The 22,553-nt window shown below is 36.3% G+C and overlaps 2 protein-coding genes across 5 annotated transcripts in view; one reads left to right on the forward strand and one right to left on the reverse strand.

The window, feature by feature from the left end:
• Window positions 1-21,370, reverse strand: part of LOC145980952 (acyl-CoA:lysophosphatidylglycerol acyltransferase 1-like) — a 55,326-nt gene extending 33,956 nt beyond the window's left edge. The window contains exons 1-4 of one of the 4 annotated variants that reach the window (XM_083114037.1): window positions 21,180-21,370; window positions 15,932-16,061; window positions 12,603-12,808; window positions 3,975-4,189 (exon numbers count right to left, since the gene is read on the reverse strand). In XM_083114037.1, coding sequence (XP_082970163.1) covers window positions 3,975-4,189; window positions 12,603-12,808; window positions 15,932-15,945 — 435 coding nt within the window. In that variant the 5' untranslated portion in view covers window positions 15,946-16,061; window positions 21,180-21,370. Of the gene's footprint in view, window positions 1-3,974; window positions 4,190-12,602; window positions 12,809-15,931; window positions 16,062-20,804; window positions 20,871-21,179 lie in introns of those variants that run through there. The other 3 variants (XM_083114036.1, XM_083114034.1, XM_083114035.1) reach the window with 3 other exon arrangements.
• Window positions 21,362-22,553, forward strand: part of LOC145980951 (fumarate hydratase, mitochondrial-like) — a 61,187-nt gene continuing 59,995 nt past the window's right edge. Inside the window, exon 1 of the mRNA XM_083114033.1 lies at window positions 21,362-21,619. Coding sequence (XP_082970159.1) covers window positions 21,503-21,619 — 117 coding nt within the window. The 5' untranslated portion in view covers window positions 21,362-21,502. The remainder of the gene's footprint in view (window positions 21,620-22,553) is intronic.

A 22,553-nucleotide genomic window follows, 5' to 3' on the forward strand; every position in this document is an offset into this window, starting at 1 on the left:
TGTGATATATTGTTAAGAAAATATAGTCACAGATGATATGATACTTTTTCCATATATATATTGATATATATCGTCTCCACGATATATATCACCAAATATCATGATGATATACTGCTGACACAATACATACAGTATCACTAAAATATCATGACGATATATCACCAACATGAAACATATCACCAAAATATCGTGACAATCTATTGCCAACACGATATATATCTCCAAAATATCATGACCATATATCGTCTACTTGATATTTCTTCAATATCGCAATATATTGTTTGGACGACAACACTAGTCTATAGCCCTTTAATCTGATAGCGATATACGAGGGGCATCTGGAAAGTAGTATCAGTTTTTTAATTTAAAAAAAAAAAATGACAAAAGTTTCTAATTGTTAACAACAAACTTTAAGCTACTTCTCTACATAGTCAACATGTACATTTAAGCATTTGTCATAATGTGTGATGAGTTTTTGTAACCCAGCTTCATATTCCTGTGCCGCCAGTCCATTGACAAAAGTAGTCACCCCTTCTTACAGTTCCTCATCACTGTGAAATGTCTCTCCTCCCAAAAAGTCCTTTAGTTTTGTGAAGAGATGAAAATCTGAAGTAGCCAGATGTAGTGTGGATGGTTGAACATTTTTTAAATCATCCATCGTTCTTGATCAATTCGTCAACTGCATTGAGCAGTTCGTCCATAATGACAAGACGGGAACCTTTGTCATCATGGACGTTCTCCCCCCCCCGAGTTAAAGTTTCGACACCAGCACCGAACAGACGACTCATCAATAACATTGTCTCCATAAACCTCCTTTAATTGACGTTGAATATCAGATGGTCGGATATTAATGGCGTTGAGAAATCTGATCAAAACCCTAACTTCAAAAGTGGCGGCATTTTAAATTCTTTTGAATATTGTAAACACTCATATTAACAATAACTACAATGACAGCGCTACAAAACTTCGCACACACTGAGCAGACAGTCAACTGAAGTCGTTTTGACCTTGAGCGGCAGCTACTCGCATCACTCCACACGGCACAAACGGGTACTACTTTCCGTATGACCCTCATAGATCCTTTACCAATATTACCTGATTATTGAAAACTTCCTTGAATGTTCACAAAACCACTGAATATAAGTAATACAAAAAGATGTCTAAAAAAACAAGAAAAAAAGTTGTATTTCTGAGCAGCTAGTTTTCAATTCTTCTATCCAACATTTCAGACCTCACTCCAGAACCTTCATCAAGGAATCTTGGGAAATTAATTACAGTGGACTTATTTTTAATTCAAACTCCCAGGGACAAGAAAAAAGTTTGAATTTTCCAAAATTCGAATTCAGTAGCTAGGGAGTAAAACTTGATAAACCACAACAGAATGAAACCGAGAAAAATGCAAGTGAAGTTCATCCATTGCATTGTGGCTTATGGGTTACCCAGATGGTGCCTTGTGGTCTAGCAATCAGCAGCTACAGATAAAACTTCATTCAGTATTGAACAGCAACTTTCGACTGCAACAATTGAATCCAATGTTAACTCAATTTTGAATGGAGTGTGGGTTATAAAGTTTTACTCCCAAGCCGCTCAATTAACATAAACATGCATCATTAAAGATGATTTCAGGAGAGATCAAATTCTGAACTAATGAACTTCTTGAGGCTAATTTTTGATATGACATACTGTATACAGATCAAATTCACATCAGGTATCAACTGTTATTTACAAAATGACCTCAAGGATACAACACTGATCAACTGAGCTTCACAGCACCATTTTCATCATTTTTAAAGATGGTGCCTCCTTCACACACTTGCGGCAGTGAAGAGCAGTGGTTCCTTGCCATCTGGAAGCCTAAAACTTGTAGAAATTCTCTGTCAAATGAAAATTCATGTGCATGATTACCATACCAGCAAGTTTACGAATGGAGGGAGTACGACAATGGCTTTAGTTCGCAGGCAGATGGCTGGAAAGACTTTCGCAATGGGTTATAAGTGACTGCAAGTGCATCCCAAAGATTCACCTTCCTGAGATATACAGGCACTAACTCAAGACTTATATACAGGGTGGCTCAATAAGTCACTTAACACCCTCAGTACAAGGCCACTGCGGCATGGAATTTGAAATTGGCGATGACCAATCGTTGTCTGGCCAAGGGGGAACCACATTGATGCCACCCACATGGTCGGCGGCCATCTTGATGTACGCCATCTTGAATTAAACTTCAGAATTTTAAATGGGAAGGGGGTCGTGCGACGTATCAAAATGGGCTAGAATTTCACGAGAAATGCAATGGTGAAGGTTTTTTCGACGTATCTTTAACCAGTAAAAAGTTGACTGAATTCTTGTACCAATTTGCTCCTTTTCGAGGTGTTAGAAAAATGCCTTAAAATTTGTTTAGCGCTTCGGTAATGCATCGAGATTAAAGTGACGTCTATGGAGAGACGTTCGCATGCCATTGCACATTATTTTAATCGGATACATCCATGAAGAGCTGTGCATTATGAATGGTTGTCGCGAACAATTTACAGTGTGACGCTTCCATTGAATTAAAAGTCCTTCACAGTGACAAGGCTAATGTTTATGTTCATAAGGAAGTTCATAAACAGAATATGTGACCCTTGTCATCTGATAACTAACTTTGGACAAAAACTGGTTCATAACGTTCCCATAAGTGTTCTGGTGTTCTTCACTATTGAAAAAACTCTGTAAAAAGTACCTTCTTCCATAAGCAAGGATGAAAAAACTGTTTATTTAACAAATCCAAGTAGCCCTAAGCATTTAAGGTTCCGTTGATGGAAAATTGACTAACCAATCGTGTTCCACAAAGCACGCCACACCATTAACTTACCAACACTAACCATTCAGCTTTGATCTGTCGAAAATGGGTTATCAGATAAAAATCATCGAATATTCTGTTTATGAACTTCCTTATGAACATAAACATTAGCCTTGTCACTGTGAAGGACTTTTAATTCAATGGAAGCGTCACACTGTAAATTGTTCGCGACAACCATTCATAATGCACAGCTCTTCATGGATGTATCCGATTAAAATAATGTGCAATGGCATGCGAACGTCTCTCCATAGACGTCACTTTAATCTCGATGCATTACCGAAGTGCTAAACAAATTTTAAGGCATTTTTCTAACACCTCGAAAAGGAGCAAATTGGTACAAGAATTCAGTCATAACTTTTTACTGGTTAAAGATACGTCGAAAAAACCTTCACCATTGCATTTCTTGTGAAATTCTAGCCCATTTTGATATGTCGCACGACCCCCTTCCCATTTAAAATTCTGAAGTTTAATTCAAGATGGCGGACATCAAGATGGCTGCCGACCGTGTGAGTGGTGTCAATGTGTTTCCCCCTTGGCCAGATAACGATTGGTCATCACCATTTCCATGTTGCGCGCTGCAGTGGCCTTGTACTGAGGGTGTTAAGTGACTTATTGAGCCACCCTGTATGTGGATCAGTAATGGATATATACTAAAATGTAGCAAACTATTGTAAATCTACATGTAGAAATATACTAGATAAACATTTTCATTAGTCTGTCCCTCGTACATCAATATACCGTATAAACAAGTACTTACTTCATCTGCAAACCTGATTACCTTTGGGTTAATTGCATCACTGATGATTAATGATAATAAAATAAAACAAACACAATAGAAAAACCACACTGTGAGTGTTTGCATGAACAGCCGACCCCTGTGGGAGAGTGGTTAGCACATCGCACTACGACGCCAGGGGTACCGAGTTCGAATCCCAGCCTGGGCATGGATATTTGTGAGTGTCCAATCATCAATTTCATCATATCATCACTCATCCCAATCTTCACAAATTAGCCAAAAGTGGCACAAGAAGGGAAGTAAAATAAACCAAATCAATCACGTTTGCATGAACAGTAGTTAAATAATAATGCAAAAAAGTTGGTGTACACTAGAAAAATTAACAATTCACAGACTTACAGACACAATGAAAAAGTCTTGATGCAGTACAGAAACAATTCCGAAGTTGGTGAACTTGAAAATCCTGTCCATAATCCACATCAGATTGGGAAGAACATTCTTCTTCGCATTAAACGATGCCATTAAAAGAGGAACATCTGCTGTTGATTGATGATTGGCAATAACAAGCGTTCTTTCTTCTAGACAAAATGTAATGTCGTCACCCATTTCAACAACTGTAATGAAAAGAAATAATTTGAGTTAATGCAGTTAACTAGGTCCATGTCGATGTAGTATCACTTCGAAATTAATCTGGAAAATATTGTTATCTGGAGTCCAGGGATCTGGACATCCACAACACCCCTTCACAAAATAACCAACATCCTCCTGCTCACAAATGCAACCATAAGGTGCAAAACCTGCCCCTTTCTCATCGCTTCTTGCACCTTCCTGATTCACACAGTGCCCAGCAAATTTACCCTCCACCCCACAGGGATCTGCCACACATCCAACCTAATCCAGGTCCTCACCTGCAACATCTGTGGTGGCTTCTACCTGTCGGAAACATCCACAGCCCTCAACATTACGATAAACAACCACCCCTCCTGGGCTTCACTGTTACCGTCCATACCAACCACCACAATATCCCTTTCAATTACTGTTTCCGGGTAGCGATCATCCACCTCTTACCCCAATCTGCCAACACCTCAGTATGCAAAAGATGGAAGAGGGTCTACATATCAGCCATGAGTGCAATCACACCCGCTGACCTGAACAAGGGCAGCCAGTAAGTCCCCCAAACAAACATAACTCTAATCCTCTCGCTTACCACTACCACCCACCCTTCCCATGTCCTCATCCCACCACTCACAGTTTTTGACAACCCTGGTGAAAGAACATTTTTACTTTTCCGTGCTTCTACATCTTCAATCCAGACCTCTTGACACTGCAGATCTCAAAACTTCCATTTTTGCCTTTTTTCTTACAGAGCCAGAAATGAACCAAGAATAAAGATAGACACGGAAGAGTTGAGGGTAGTGGATAGCTTCAAATATCTAGGAAGCATAACACTGGTCTACAAATTTTCAGGAACTTTCTCCTTATGTTTATTTTTCAGTCTTACTTTCATAATTTTGACCCGCTGAACATGAATATGACATTGGTTTTGCTGTAATGTCAGTTTTTAGGATGATATGGGTCGTTTATTATTTTTTATTCAAATTGCAATGTGTAGCCTATATGCCATATGTATTTATGTAGACAAACATAAAACTACAAACACAGTACAGTCAGTACCCAGTAAATTACATATATAATGAACAGTATAACAATGAAAAATAGCTAAAGCAATACAATGAAATGAACAGAATACATTAGTATTACACATCAGTCCCTTAATTTAGTTCATCTTACGTGACAACATGCTCAAAAATGAATATTTGTTGTTCGTTGTCTTTTGTGGAAAACACTCCCTTCCCCTTCGTCACGAACTAATCCCCAAATGTAATCACCCATCATGGCACAGTCCCATCTTCCCTGGTATCTGCTTTCCATGAATTTAATGTCCTTATGAAAGCGTTCGCTGTGTTCTTCGCTTCTCTCTCCCAAATTCTGCCAAAATAAATCAAGATGTGAATGAAGCATGTGCAATTTTACAGACATTCTACAACCCAGTGCTCTATATCTATCAATTAGTGTCTTAACTTGATCGTCAATAGCTTCACTTCTGTTGTGGACAAGAAATCCCTTCACCAGGTTGTGGAAGACCTCCCAAGCTTTCCAGCTCGGTCATATTTTGTTTAAGTTCATTACTATTTAGCATGAAACGAATCTGTGGTCCTGTAAAAATGCCACCCACAACGTTCGGTACCTTGTGACTCGAAAATGCCTGATCTCAGTCGAAGAAAATTCAACTGATCGTTGATTCGATGTTTCACAGCCACCAGTTGGAGTTGCGTTCAGTATAGATAAACCACACAGACGAGGTAGACATGAAGGGAGTTTCGAAACTCAACAACTGTGCTTCCATCTAGCGACTGTAAGAGTAAATGCACCCATATTGCTGTGGCTAAGCCAGCAGTGCGAGAGAGAAAAAACATGCAAATATCTTTCAAAATGTTGACATTTCGACAAAATCGTTGCTGGATTCATGTTTAGTGGGTCGAAATCTATAAGAATTCACGACAAAACAATGATACGCAATATCTTGTTGACCAGTGATAATTGATAGAAGTGGAAGAATAGCTGAGGAGGTAAACAGAAGAGGACAAATGGGTGGTGGACTATATCAAAGCGTTTGAAGATTAATATGGAACAGGGATGTACCTATGAAATGCAAGAAGCTAATATATAACACCTACTACTATGTGCCAATAATTACATAGGGAGCAGAGACTTGGACGATTACAGAGAGAGACAAAAGAAAGAAGCAGGCAGGGAGATGAAATTTTTAAGGAGTTTATTGGGGAAGATTAGAAGAGATGGAATAAGGAACAGACAGTGGGGGTGGTGAAGCTTCAGGACAGGATAGATCAGGTATGACGGTATCATAATGACTACCATCATAACATGAAAAATAAAATAATTTTTATAGTTGAAATTTACGATTTGAGGTCGTATTTGGTAGTTAATATTTGTGGAAAATTAATTTGCATCGCTTTGGCTTTGTTTTAATGGAAGTACATATGTAAACTGCACGTATTTAAAATATTTTATGTATATCAGCGATGTAATTTGATTAGTGAAATATCAAGAATATGCTTACCGAAAATTGCCAATTTATGCATAATTGCACATATGTTTGGTCTCAATAGCTTTTATTTGCTCTTTCATAAGTATTTGGGCACGAACATGTATTTAAAACATATTACTAACATGTACAAACCATTTAATATAATTTTGGTTGATTTTAGACATTAAACTTACGATTTGCTGTAAAGAAGCGCCTTGTAGAGTAATCCAAAAGTTGTGAAGTAATCCTAAACTTGCAAGCATAGCCAACTCACAGAAAGGGAAAAATCTAAGTTGTGCGTAAATAACCTTTTTCCCACCAAAATTGTAAAACTTAAAATAACGGTAAAAGATGAAAATAAAATACGTAAACATGTAAGGAAATATTGTAAAATTTATTTTATTGTATCTAATCTATTTTACAAGTATTTTAATGTATAATTACTGTACAATTCTAAATTTGTCACTTGAAAAGTATTCGCAAGTTTGTATTCTGTGAAAAAAGTTGTAACAGTGTGAGTTCGGATACACTGCTTCATCTTAAAGATCGCCTGGGACCAGAATGGAGTCGAAAAATTTGACAAGGACATAAATGGGATCTAATATTCTTAAAAGAACAAGATTCGTCCGATAAATATGATTATTTTGTCACATAAAGAGCAGTAGCGGTTTTGATCTTCGGAAACTCCGTGAAGAACTTTAAAAAAGTGAAAGAATATGAAAATAGTGAACGGTTACAAAGTTGTAATAATGGCAGCCATTTTCTCTCGCAACTGAATTAACAGATAAGTATTGTGGAAAATGATATGTAGCTACAAATGAAAGGCCTAGAATGTTAACTTACAAAAGTGTTTAATCTGAATTTGGAGAGTTTCTTAAACTCATATAAGCGTTTATAAATAAAATTCGTCTTGAATTGTGCTTCGTTATTTCCAAGCGTTATGTGAAAATTATCTCGCAAAAATCTTCGCAAGATCGCAAGTAATTACAAATGATAATAATTTGACTTGACATCTTAACAAACGTGAAGAAAAACCTGAAATGTGTAGAAATGAAATGTTTTACAAGTTAATGCTTATTTTTCTCTGCATGTTTACTGAATGATATGTAAGAGTATGTGCTTCAACTTTGTTAAAATTTTTCTCAAAATACATAAGTCTTTTATACTTGATATGTGATAATTTTCATTTATGTGAAAATTTGAATTGAATTTTAGGTAGCTGATAATGTGAAATATAAAACAATTTAATTTAATTTTCTTAAAATGTGAATTCGATCTCGACCGTGTTGTTTTCAAATCCGAGGTAAAAAGGTCGTGATACAGGCACAGATGAGATGGTTCCGACACATGAGGATGGATGCAGAAAGACTACCAGTAAGAGCTTACAATGCACAAGGAGTGGGAATAAGGCCAAGGGGGAGACCAAGATGTCGGTGGAAAGAGCCGTCATGTTTGCAAAAAATTGAGTTTTTCTAGTGTCTGGTGTTCCCCTTTTTACTTTTTATTTAGCACATGTGGCCCTCCATCCTTTTATCCACTATGTATTTATTTGTTTCTGCAGAAGTGTTGTGTGGCATTTTTGAGAATACCACAATTTCATCGGAACTGAAACCTTCTGATATCGATATATCTGCATCAGTACTGGCTCATCCCTCGTTTTGACATGTAAGCTATAATTACATTGTTGGAATGTATAGTGGAACCACAGGCGAAAGAGCCTGTGCAGACTCGTGACTCCTGTGCACCATACTCCCACGTGGAACAGACTTTCTTATGGCTCTAGTTGAACAGGTGGGTGGGAAGGTGCGTGGAGACTTTTCACCAAAGGTTCTTTTTCTTGTGGTCGCTCTATAACAACTGCATTGACCTAGTGAATCGAGCCTCTTGTGTCTGTTATCCTCTTGTGGACTGGGTTTCAAGGCATATGCATTTTAAATGGTCGGGATGTACAAAAAAGATCCTAGCAGAACTAATTATCACAGAGAGCTGAAGTCAGTTTTATCTGTGCTGAATGACATTCCTCTCAATGGAAGTGTGCAGGGTGGGTGGGAAGTAAGTGGATATTGAATTTGTCCTGTAGTTTTTGTAATATTTAAGCAATCTAAATGAAGCTTTATGTACATATACATTATGGAATATGTGCCAACTCAAAATTCAATGTAGGCACCAGAGGAATTCATCAGTTCCTCCAACGAACGGGGTGGAATCCATGGTCTTACTTCGGAACATCCCAAATCCGAACCTCCAATTGATCCACAGTGAGAGGTTTTGTCTTGCACACTTCCTCCTTTGCCCAGCCTCACAGGAAAAAGTCAGAGGCTGTGAGGTCTGGCAGGCCATTCGTGAGATGCCCAATGTCGTCCCAGCCAACATCATGGAAAATTGTGGTCCAACCAGGCCCGAACGGTAAGTGCAAATTGTGACAGCACATAAGTCTTCCATGAAAACAAGCTAACCAATGTTTTCCAGTGAGATACGATGAGCCAAACATTGTCAAGATGTCATGCACAAAATATGGACCTTCTAATGGCCATGTCAGTGATGATGCATTTCTGTTAAACTGTGGTTGACGACCAACCTGTGTGTGGAACCCTTGACATGATAGATCTAAATAAAAAAATCTAGAAAGTTGGTTTTAGAATGACATTGACATAGATGTAACAATTTGTAAGTTCCATGTTAATTATTCTTTCAGTGTTCAAAGTTATTAACGTTCATCAAACTTAATATCATGTACATTTTTCCAAATAGAAGGTAAATATTGAAATTATGTTTTAGTGTGTTATTTGTGAAAGAAATACCATCTGTTTTTCCTGCATGCATAGGAGTTTGTGTAACTTAAGTTGTTGTGGATCCTTGCCTTGTAAAAAAAATTATGAGAAGTCCGATTGAGGAAAGTTAGTAAACTTAGGACAATTTAGACATAAGCCAATAGGTGAGAGTCAACCTATGACCCTATCTCCTATCATATTGTGAAATTCGTATGCACATATGTAATCCTATTCCATAATGTATATGTACAGAAAATTTCATTAAGATTGCTTAAATATTACAAAAACTACAGCACATTTTCAATGTCCAGTTACTTCTCACCCACCCTGCATTTTATTCATAATGAAAATAATAAAAAGTAGAAGTTGGATATTTTACAAAAAAAATTTGCATGTCAATCAGGCCACATAAAAAATGCAGTGAATGAAAATAGTATAGTATGTAGTACCATAATGTTCCTCCGACCATGCAAAGTCATGTTAAAAATGGTTAAAAATTTATTGAGATAAAAAATAATGGAAGTGTATAATGCTCCTAAAAAGAAGCAGTGTATCAATATTAGTGGGGATGGTTGTAACATCAGCTCAATTGATGAAAATTGCTTCAAATATGCAGGTAATCCAACGAAACACCACTTTTCGACAAATCACCAACATCCTCAAATTTAGGGGGAAAAAAGCCCATAAAAAGCAAAAAAAAAAAAAAAAGCAGGTAACATTGGACCCCTAATTGCCATTAATAAAAAATGAAGATCCTGTATCATAATAAAACTACTAAAGTTTCACCCACTTCCGTACAATAAAAAAGAGCTGGCACTTAAAAATGCTAATTTTTGCAATTTGAAAAAATTAGCCACCTCATGCTTACATACAGTATTCTGAAAATTCAGTGTATGTTATGCGAGATTTTTTAATTTTAAATTACTACCCTCCCTAGTACAATCAGGAAACCTGAATATTATGGAGATTACTCCATACTTTTTATACCCCTGGCAAAAATTTGTAATGTGTAACTTCATTGAACACATGAAAGTTTTCATATCTTTTTGTCATGAATAAACACACAATTATTTTCTTTGAATTTCTTAGAAATCATATTCACTACAAATCAACCATAGAATGCATAAAATATGTAACATAAAAACAAAAAAATGTATATTTTATGATTTTATTCTGAATTTTAGCACTGTATATAAAACAACAAATGCAAGCAATTGAAGTAAAATTACCGCACCGTAGCCATGTGGTGTAAGCCATCATGCTTTGGGCGCAGACTATGAGACACACGAAGGTTCGAGTCTCCTGGGGGAAGCTAACAACTTCTCTCCTGAGATTTCGGCCTGTGTATGGGACTGGTGGCTGCCCACCATTGTGAGGAAATTGGGGAGCTGCAAATGACTAGCATAACCCTGTCATGGAAACCTACAACAACAGCTGGGGGTTCATCATTGAGGAAGTATAATTTAAAGAAAAAAAAATGGTCAAAATTGATCAGGACATTATGCCAAGAAGTACATCTTACCAGGGGTCGAAGTGTTAATGAATATTCAAGATGTTTATTAGTGACGTGACACAACAGGAAATTTACAGATTCAGATGTAGTCAGCAGATTTTTTATTTATTTATTTTTTGTCTGATTCTAATGGATATTTAACTAAATCTGATATAATAATTATTGAATGTAAATATGGCATAAAAACTATGTATGTGTGTTAAAATATCCTTAGGCATGGTTCACACTCATTTTGCAAAACCAAATTTCTTTGAGCTTTCCAGGTACTTTTAAGTAACTGTCCAGTCCACTCTGTAATAATTTAACATCTAATAAATAAGTGTTATGTCTCTAGTATTGCAGTTAATCAAACAAATAACAACATTGTTGAAACTATGGAAAAAAGGATAACATTTCTGACATGCTCAAAATATGCATATAATTTCACTGACTTTTCCAGTATTTTTTAATGTTTTTTTACCAAGAGATCTTTAAAACCACATCTGTGTACCTCCTTCCAGAGAACAATACAACACAGCACTGCATTAAACTTTGCCAAAACTATGTCCATCCGTGCACTATAATAAAAATTATGATAAGAACAAAATTGAATGTTGGGATTAATACAAGTTCCAACGTGCCATTTTCGTGTGCTTTTCACACATTGGAAATTGGATTAGGCAAGTCCTTCTTTACAGTGTGGTCACCAGGGGGAGTTGCCCCCGCGCTATGGTCTCTTAATGCTAAGCCTTGTCTACCAAGAAAACGTAAACTACCCTTGCCCCCCCCCCCCACAGTTTAGGCACCCAATCGCCGCTACTGTGCATAAGGTAGTTATAGGCAGTGCTCGAAAAATCAGGCACCAGGAAACCACCTACTAGCAATCGTGCATACTATAAGAAGGTGAACCGCCCCTAGTGGCAGAGTGGTTAGCACATCGCGCTACGATGCCAGGGGCCCCAAGTTTGAATCCCGGCCTGAGCATGGATGTTTGTGAGTGTTCATTCATCATATCATCACTCACCCCAATCTTGACAAATAAGTCAAAAGTGGCAAAAAAGAAAGCAAAGTAAAATAAAGCAAATCAATCAAAAATCAATCAATCTATAAGAAGCTCAGCATCACTGTATTCAAAACATCGTTAAATCATGTGAGAAAGTGAGAAATGTGGGGGGGGGGGGTCTGGGGGACAAAGAGTAAGAAATTGTTATTTATTCTATGAAATGTTCACAATGTTGATAAAAAAAATCATTTGCTAACTTATGCTGTACTGCAATTTTAACTTGGAGTTTTCAGAATTTCGTACATGGAAACTTGAAAAATGGCAATATTGCAGCAAAACATCAGTTGCCAGGCTGAAATTTTTAGTCGCCATGGCGACCGGGATTTTTCGAGCCCTGGTTATAGGAATAAAAACCTCTGCCACTTCACCATGACTTTAGGTACAAACTGTAGTTTGACAGCAAATATAATCTGTTGTTATTCACATGTGCAGTACGTTAGATCCAAATATATGCATTCTACAGAAAATATCTAAGTAACAAACGTATTCAACACAAGATTTTCAATACTAAAGTGACTTAATGAGCCATACTAGAACACATTTGGATTGTACCTACTGTAGCAATACCAATATTAACAAGCTAGGCACTTACTATCGTAACCAGCTGACCAACTCCACATGCTGACCATCGCTAGCAACCAATGAAAGAAGTAGCCTTCGATCCTCCAGTAAAGGTCCGGATGGCATTTTTTAAGTGGTAGAAACATCATCATCCAGACAACGTATGTAGGGATGCAGTACATATTGTTTACAATCACAAGTATTACCCGTATGAGACATTTGCATAGGAATGCAAGCCTGGAAAGAAGACAAGGAAATATTACAAAATCAGTAATGCAGCTAAGAACATGTGGGTTCCAAACCCCTTGCTAAACTAGGAATTGCCTGAAAGTGGGCATCAAATTAATTGGATAGTAAGGGCAAGAGGAACAGTGTGTATCCAGCCAGACACGAGGACCCTGAACTGCTCCTCCCAGACTGACATTTCCCCATAGCGAGCTGGAGAAGAGAGGTCTATATGCTGGGTGGTCGTAGGAGGAGAAGAAAACTTATGCTTATTGGGGTTTTATTTTACTTGTTCTTTTGGGAATGCCACACTTCCGATAGTGTAGAACACATGAATGGAACGAGGACATGTTGAAGATTTGATTTGTTGTAGGAAAATGTCGAAAACTCTCACATGATTAGCTGTAACTTAAAATTGAAGTTGTTGCATTTTTTCTCCTTAAAAAATGAATGGGAATTTGAAACGTTTTATTTATCATATTTTTCAATAATAAAAAAATTGCTATGGTTGGTTGAATTGTTGTTTTAAGCCCAGTTTATGCACAGAAAGGCTAATCGGGACTGGACCTACACTTTAAAGTGGGATCCTAACCACTATGCGCCTCCACCAGGTATCGAACAAAAGAAAAGTATTGCTTTGACTTGAAACATGAGACATTCATGCTCTCTTGTATAGTTGGTTTCTTTTTAGTAGCAGTGCCCCTTCAGACGACATTGAAATAAATGCACGCCTTGTGCAAAACTGTTACTCTTCACCTTAAAGCAACACATGAAACTGTCACTCTTTGCCTTAAAGCAACACACGAAACTGTCACTCTTTGGCTTAAAGCAACACATGAAACTGTCACTCTTTGGCTTAAAGCAACACATGAAACTGTCACTCTTTGGCTTAAAGCAACACATGAAACTGTCACTCTTCACCTTAAAGCAACACACGAAACTGTCACTCTTTGCCCTAAAGCAACACATGAAACTGTCACTCTTCGCCTTAAAGCAACACACGAAACTGTCACTCTTCACCTTAAAGCAACACACCATGTCATTCATGAGCAAAATTTTCAACCACAATAATTTCAAAGAGAGCTGCAATAGTACAGTCGGTGAGGTGTCTGCCATGTGGGAGACCCAAGTTCAATTCACAGGGTGTGTGATTTCAGGTGAAGGTTTTTTTTAGCAATGTCCACACATGGAGCAGATGTGGGGTTCACCAAGACTGAACTAAATAAGTAACTGGGAGTAAAGTTGTGCAAAGCATAGTGCTGAACACATCACCTCCACAAATGGCCAAGATTGTGAATGTGTGGAACCCTTACACAGACCAGAGTCGTAGTAATTGTGATGACATCAGTGGCTGACCTAGTAGCTCAGCGATAGAGCACTCAAAATAGAATCCAAAGACTGGCTGAGCAACTATTTTCATGTAACCTTTAATGCAGGAATATGGACTATTGAAAATTTCAAGGTTACTAAACAATATTTGACCTATCAATTGTATACTGAGCTAGCTTATTATGATATTGGTATGAGTGTTCATAATGCAAAAAACACAAAGAATTTTTCAGCTCGTAGAACCTTTTCGTGCCTATTTTAACCCCTTCCAGAAAGGCCAAGGTTTTTCCCAGCAAACAGTTTTTTTTTTTCTGTTTTTCAGAAAATCATAGAAAATATGTTGCTAAGTGTGTTTATTATTTAACATTTTTTTCTGAATTCTACATGTCCTCTTTCCAGAGATATATAATATGTTACATTTTATATAAAGTTTCTCACATTTATGAATTTCTTCTGTAACAATTTTTTCAAAGTAAAAAAATTAAACATTGTTACTGAAAACATATTATCAACATATAATATAGAAAACAATTAATGAAAAATAACCAAAAAACTTCTTCCTGGGACTGAAATCATCACTTACTGTGAAATCAGAAGTGGAATCCTTTTAAAAAGTTCCAAAATCTGCAAGTAAATCATTCAACACTATTCTCATGAGTATAAACAAAAGCACAGTGTAATTCGACACAAGTACAAGTAAAATTCAGCAACGAAGAAATTACGACATCTAGCAGTTGGAATTTGAGACAGATGTTACAACACACATGCACAAGACTTGATGCGATTATAGACTCTCATTCATTCACAGTCGAATTTTCTAGTGAACGACAGGCTATGACCGTTGCTCATCCACAAAGGGTTATAATGCGTATTAAATCCAAGCATGTAAAATGTAAAATCCAGGAATATAATATTGGGATTGCACTGTATTAATATATCTACCAACTCAGTGATTGAGCATATTAACAATGTTTGACCTTGCCACTAAAGTTCCTGGGTTCGAATCCAGACCTGGGCAGTGTCACTTCATCATGTTCATCTAATCATCCTTATCATCGCGATTAGCCAAATTGGCAGAAAAATGATATTAAACTACCGAAATGTAAAAACACACATCTACGAAATATTTCTACGTTACATTTCCAACTGTTCTAACTCAATTTCAGCAATAACAATATATAAAAAATAAACATCCCTTATTTAGATTGAATGAACACCCTGCTACTTGCCAGACTGGAAGTGCTGGTTGATCTTCCTTAGAACCATAACAACATTTGTAGAATTTTTGAGAAATATTAAATCACTTTAGAAATAGAAGAATCTTTCACAAAGCAAGGAAATGAACTGATTGGTTAATAAGAAGGAAACAAATACAAGATTTAGGGATTTATTATTAATAATTCATATATTGGTTATGTAATTTATTAATATTGCTGTTAGTGAGGTTCGTAAGTAATAATATAAGGTTAATAGTGATATACTAATTAAAATAGTAGTTATTATCAATTGTTTAAGGTTGGTTATTTGGATAATAACTATTCGTTTTGGTTTCCCATCGGGAAACAATAATTGCATATTCATAAATTGGAATGATCATAATTATTTTGTACATTTCCTCAACACATTCTCGAACATAAAGAATTTGTGTTTACCCAAATTAGCAATGTTATATTCCCTATAAGACAGCAAGTTAGCTAGTCACATTTCATGACTTACAACCATTAAATTCAAACACAAAACACAGAGTATAGCTTTTTGAAAATTGTGTCTTTGACATCCTGCCATTTCTACAAAGTTCTTACTTACTTATAGTGGTCCATGATCAGCTGCTGTTCAGTTCTGGTTACAGCAGGAACTTATCATAGAAGCTTCTCCTTAAATTTCAAATAACTGGCCATTTAACTGGGAGGTCTCTTAGCCATCATGAGGGCAGCTACTATACACAAAGAGAAAAAACAACCATCATTTTTAATGTTATTAATATTATAGCCTATATTAAATTAACATGAAAGTCCTTAAAGACATTTAGAATCTTGCTATGTCTTATTTGTTCATTTAAGTGTGTTCAGTTTCAAGATAGTCTCCATTTAGTTCATTTTGATGAGCATTTTTCAGGACCAGCTTTTGTGGAATATTTTCTCAAGTTCTTCAATACAGACATTTAGATTACAGATGTAATGCAACTTCCAACACAACATTCAAAACTCATGTAGCACACAATACCGCTACTGGCCCACATTGAAACTAGTGATCAAGTAACAAGGTTCCTTGGAAAGAATTTCAATTTGAGAAGTGTACAGAAGGTTAGACATTAAAAGTAACTGAGTATCAGTTACTGGCATTTGAAAAGTAACCATGAGATACTTTTACTGTTACGTTATGCTGGCAATTTTCTTGCAAATTACAAATATATGAAGGCTTGCATGTGTTTTACTGATGTTATTACAACAGAGAAATGATGGATTCAGGGGTCCGCTTTACTAGAGCATCTGTACCCCCCCGGAAAAATGAAATATTTTGCATGATTTATGAAGGTAATGTTGTTTATGAACATTTTCAGATAGTTTTTTAGCTTACAGAGATGTGTTATTGTTAAGTAAAGTATGCCTGTTACCTTAGCGTGAAGCAGAACCACCTAAAGGCTTTGCACAAATGAAGGTAAATGTTTACTATCCTTCGGACACCTATAACTTCTGAGTGTCGTCAATTTTTGACATTTGTACTTACCTATCTGCTTCGCGGATCATTTTTTAATGTGTATTCACGTTTTTTTGATCAATTTTTTTTTAAAAAAAAGTGTTTTTGTAACTGAAGAACGTACGTTTCCACAAATGATTTGTGGGGCTATACGAGAATGGTGTGTGGGGCTACGCATATTTTTTTCGAAACCAATTTTTAACTATTGTAACCTATTGTGACCCTACCTAACCTAACCTTACCGGAAATGGTTCGTGGGGCTATGCGTCAATGGTTGAATTTCTGCTATGAAACATTCCCACATCACACAAAACACCTTCCAGATGTTAGACAATGCTACAGGAACTTATTACGGTAAGTAGATTCTTCTGTAGAAATGAAGAAATCTGTCCGAAGGATAGTAAACTAGTACCCAAATGAATATAGTATACAACATGACAATCCACAACAATAGCAGGTGGGACTTTATCTACAATTTTATAAATGTATTATAAAATAAAAGTAAATCATACATGAAGGACTGAAAACTTACCAAACCAAAACAGAGGTGATATCATTAGGAGTGTTAGGTTTGGAATTGATTACAATTTTTTATGCTTTATTAATTTTTTTAAGTGAGGAGTGCAAAGTTTGACAAGGTGATCTTCTGGACATGTTCTTTAACTATTTGAGTGTGCATACAACTGGTTTTTACTTATGTGGGCCATACTTTGGAATCAAATATCTCAGTTATTTGCATTTTCTGAGCACTACAACTAATTTTATATTACGTAAATCATCGATCACGATGTCATTGAAGCTGATTTTAAAAAAAAATCAAGGTAATTCTCGAGGGGGTACAATGACCCAATGGTCCCTGATTAAAATTTGAAAATTTATTTGTATATTGGTTATGGTTCTTTGTATGTGATTATCATCATTTAGGCAATTTCACTTGCACCTGTTTTTTGCTCTTTGATTCTATTAAAAACAAGATCCACTCTCTTATGACTTGTTCCTAGCTCCACTATCAAGTTACAAATGAATCACAGTAATCCACCCAAAACACTCAAGTCTTCGCCTGCAATTTAAAATGACGAATTGCTATGAATCCTGCACGTTCTAAATTTAACATGAAAATTCATTCACCTTAGTATCCAGAGCAGATACATAATTTAAAATAGAAGTGTCACATTTAGCTCTGACCCATGTTACAAATTTTCAAGTTAAACGTTGAAAGTAACTGTTGACAATATCACTTCTACAACAAAAAGCAGTGGCAGCGATTGGGTTCCAAAACTGCGGGGGGGGGGGGGGGGTGCAAAAACAGGGGGGAGACAGTTTTCTTTCCCTCGTATATAACGTTTAGCATAGTGTGGGGGCAAAATTTGCAACTGCCCACCTCGCCCCCTAATCGCAGTCACTGACAAAAAGTAACTGTTACTTTCAAACACAGAAATTAAGATCTGTTTGAGTATTAAATGTAATTTACTTGCTCTTTGGTAAAACTTGTCAAGTTTAAGGGTCTGCAATTGAAAAACGAACTATAGAAGTAACTTAGTTACTTTCAATTACCAGTAACTGTTACTGTAACTTGGTTATTACTTTTAAAAAATAGCTTTTGGATCATTGTAAATTTCATTACAACCTAAAACAGAGTATTGAGCTGGTGTGGAATAACCTGCTAATAATGAGAAAACGTTCATTGGCATGTACTTTACACACACACTTATATTTTGGAATATTAAACTTTAATTTGTCATTATAAATTGATAAAAGTGTACTCAGAGACATAACATGTTGACATAATAACAGTCATATTTCTGGACGATAAAGAGACAAATAATGATAAAAAGTCATTCTTCCATAAAGTGACGAGTAATAATAATGAACTGATTTCCAAATAACAATACGTGGTCTGTTAGGAAAGTAATGAGACTGGCAACACTGTGCACATGCAGGCAACGCTGCTGCCTCCATCTTCACACGGCAGGTAGGTGAACGCTTGCCGTTGACTCAGTACAAGTTTCAACTTGCTACAGTTGCTACACGATTGTTGAGAGCGTCTGACGTGAAGTTGTGTTTGTGAGGTGCATTACGAAAATGAACTGGCAAAAGTTTGATCAACGTTGCGCCATCAAATTTTGTGTTAAGCTTAGTGAATCCGCTACTGTGACTTATGAAAAGTTCCAAAGGGCTTATGGAGAACATGCACTATCTAGGACACAAGTGTTGTGATGGCACAAGTCCTTTTTAGAAGGCCGAGAACAAGTGGAAGAAGAACCTCGTGCGGGAAGACCTTCAACTTCAAAAACGGATGACAATGTGGAAAGAGTGAGGTCTCTTGTGAGGTCAGATCGTCGATTAATGGTGAGAATGATCAGTAGTGAGTTAAATTTGAATGTGTGTACCGTCCATGGAATTTTAACACAAGATTTGGACATGAGAAAAGTGTGCCCCAAGATTGTTCCAAAGAGCCTCACGCGTGAGCAGAAAACCCATCGGAGGGATGTGTGTCTTGATCTTCTGGACCGCCTTGACAAGGAGCCAGAATTCTTCAGTTGCGTGATCACAGGTGATGAATCATAAATCATCTCAGTCACTGTGACTTTTTCTTTATTCCCTTGCTGAAAAACCACTTGAAAGGACGCCATTTTGATACTTTGGATAATATCCAGAAGAGCGTAACCGACGAGCTACAAGGTATTCCAGCAGAAGCCTTCCAGCACTGCTACGAACAATGGAAACAACGCCTACATCGCTGTGTAGCTGCTCAAGGGAACTATTTGGAAGGGGATAACCTTGATTTGTAAAAATAATAAAATTCATCGTTTACAGAAAATCAGTCTCATTACTTTCCTAACAGACCACGTATAATTAAATGTTTCAGACACAATTTTTAAACCGACATAATCACCACTACAGTAAAATAAATGTACAAATATATTTCTGAGTTTCAGACAAACAGCATATGTGATGAAAAGATTCTCTCAAGTTATCAACCAGTTGAGTTTTGGAAAAGATTACAAGCTCTGAAAGTGGCTGACGTTAGCTCTCAAAAGCTTGGAATCTTTTCCACAACTCATCTGGTCGATAGCCCGAGAGAATCTTTTCATCATTCATCACCAGGAAAGCTTCAAGACTTACTTCAAACAGCATAATGTCTGTCATACATAACATGACTGAATTAAATGTTTTAGAGAATCTGATACTTAGATTTCACTTTTCAGAGAATTGCTTTTAAGTATTCAAGCCCAAAGTATCAATGTAAAAAAGGACAGAACTGCTTAAATAACTAGAGTACAATTAGCATTTTCTTGGTCTAGCACATCCATTATTTTCATAATAGGTATATCAGATGTGAATTGTGATTTTTAAAAAACTGGCTCATATTTTCCCGACTATTTCTGTTATTCATAATTTTGTGTTAAAATATCTCTAGAATTCATCAAGGAAAAATAATACTGGGCAGTAATTGTAATAATTCAATATACTAGTAATTAACATATATTTTTCAGTAAAACAAATTCCATATGCAACAATAATACACAATTAATGGCACACCATTAACATAAAAAGGTATCCTCAGCCTAATAGGCTACTTGTGCTGTCAGTCCCAAATGGGAACATTTACTTTGTACATAAAATAGTGTCTAATTAGAAGCCATTCAAATTAGCACAATCTAGTGAATTTTACTGTTTAAATTCACGGTTTCTTCGAAGTGAATTTTAACAGGAAATGTGTAATCTCTAACGTGTAGCTTTACCTGGAAAGTTACTACTGTTAACTAATCTGAATTCATTTCTGCTAATTGTACATACGTACCTTTCCATCCCTAACGCAGTGAAAGTGAATAAGTGTTTCATCATAAATTAGGCAAGAACATCACGATTCACACGATATTTACTAATAAACGAACACATTAATGGCAAGGCATTACATATTTTAAAAAAGTCTAGGAACAAGAAAATAAACAAGTGTCTTGACTCAAAATATAATTACCATGCTGTATTTGTTCACCTTATCAAAATTTCAACATACTGCAATTAAGATTTCAGGCAAGTAGGCCTAGTTAGATCGAACCAAGCCCCGTCAGGAATTACGTAACTTTTTTTATATGTCGAATGCACCTTATACCTTCATCAGTAATGTTCACGTCCATTTATTCTGTAGTATGTTCTAAAGTTAAGCCGGTTTTACCAAGAAGAGTAACATGTAAAACTATTTATACTGCAAATATAAGTCAAATAAATGGAGCATGAATAAATAGTAAACAATAACATTAATATATACAATGTAATATCAACGCTTTTTCTGAGATGTATCATTTTGACAAGAGACTACATAATCACATATACATATCAGGATGGTTCTTACCTTTAATCAGCTGCAAGATAGTGACATCATTAGGTTATATCGTTTGTTTTAGCTAAACAAAGCCATAAGGGAAAACACTTGAAAAGATATTTCTTACAATGTTATTTTACTTTTCTTTTGCTTTAACAGCAAGCAACATTAATAATATGGTCTGCTTGCGTGACAAGTGCTGCCATCTGTAGATTGTCTCTTGTGTAATGTTCACAAGGGTCTACCGATCGTTCACGCTGTGTTAAAAATAAACCTTAGCAACACCAATAACTTTGCATAAAAAAAATCAACGCCTGTTTCCATATTGCCGGAGGTCAAAGAGTATATCAACAATGTTTACGAAAATTATGTCACCTCGACTAAGTACATGCCTTGCACGTCAATTACGGCAAGTAAAGTACGTGTCGGGGTGCATACATGTGAACTTCAGCACAAGTCATTCGAGAATGGTTCGTATTAATGTAACAAATCGAACTAGTATATTAGATGAAGCTAAAGTGCATGAAGTTTCTGTTAACTTTTCAGAACATTTGTATTTCATTTGTAATTTATGATGATTTCCATACAAGACAAAGAAATTGTCAATAATTATTTTGCACAAAACTAAATGTATTACATTTTTTTTTACTAGTGTATTAAGATCTTTGCTAAATTATTTGATTCTTAGTATACTAGAATATATCTGGTTTTAGGTTCCATACATGCAATTCCACGTATAAATTCCAGAGCATCAATTGGATATACTGATTTAATTTGGGTTAACACAGCAGATGTCTCACCTCTTGGTTGTTTGTATAGTCAGCTATCAATAAACAACACATTACAGGTCCCAGAGAATACGTTCCGAGCGGTTAGCACATCGCGCTACGACGCTAAGGGTCCCGGGTTCGAATCCCGCTCGGGCTTGGTTGTTTGTGAATGTCTGGTAATTATGCGATATCGCCCGAACACCTCTCACTCGTTTATTTCGTTAATTTTAGGATTGATACTTACCTATTCTGCATTGCGGAAGATTCTTTAAGGTGAAGTTATGCCTTTTTCCATAAAATAGTGTCAACTTTTCATATTACGAGTCATTGTTTGTCTTATTTGTCTTTCTTGTTCCGCTTGGGTAATAGACAATGTGGCATGCACTCGTCATGTATCATCGCGCGTCGTGCTTGTGTTTTGTCGATTTGGAGTGAGTATGCAGTGTTTCAACCTTCTGAACCGAAAAATACCTACTTTCGTGTTCATTGTCATCACAAACCATTGACGGATAGCCCCAAAAAAACATTCACAATAGCCCCACAAACCATTCATGATAGCCCCACGGACCATTTCCGGCAAGGTTGGGTTAGGTTAGGTAAGCATAGTTAAAAAAAAATCTCGTAAACAAAGGCA

The sequence above is a fragment of the Lepisma saccharinum genome, chromosome 28 (genome assembly GCF_977018435.1).
Source record: "Lepisma saccharinum chromosome 28, izLepSacc3.1, whole genome shotgun sequence".
NCBI lineage: Eukaryota > Metazoa > Arthropoda > Insecta > Zygentoma > Lepismatidae > Lepisma > Lepisma saccharinum.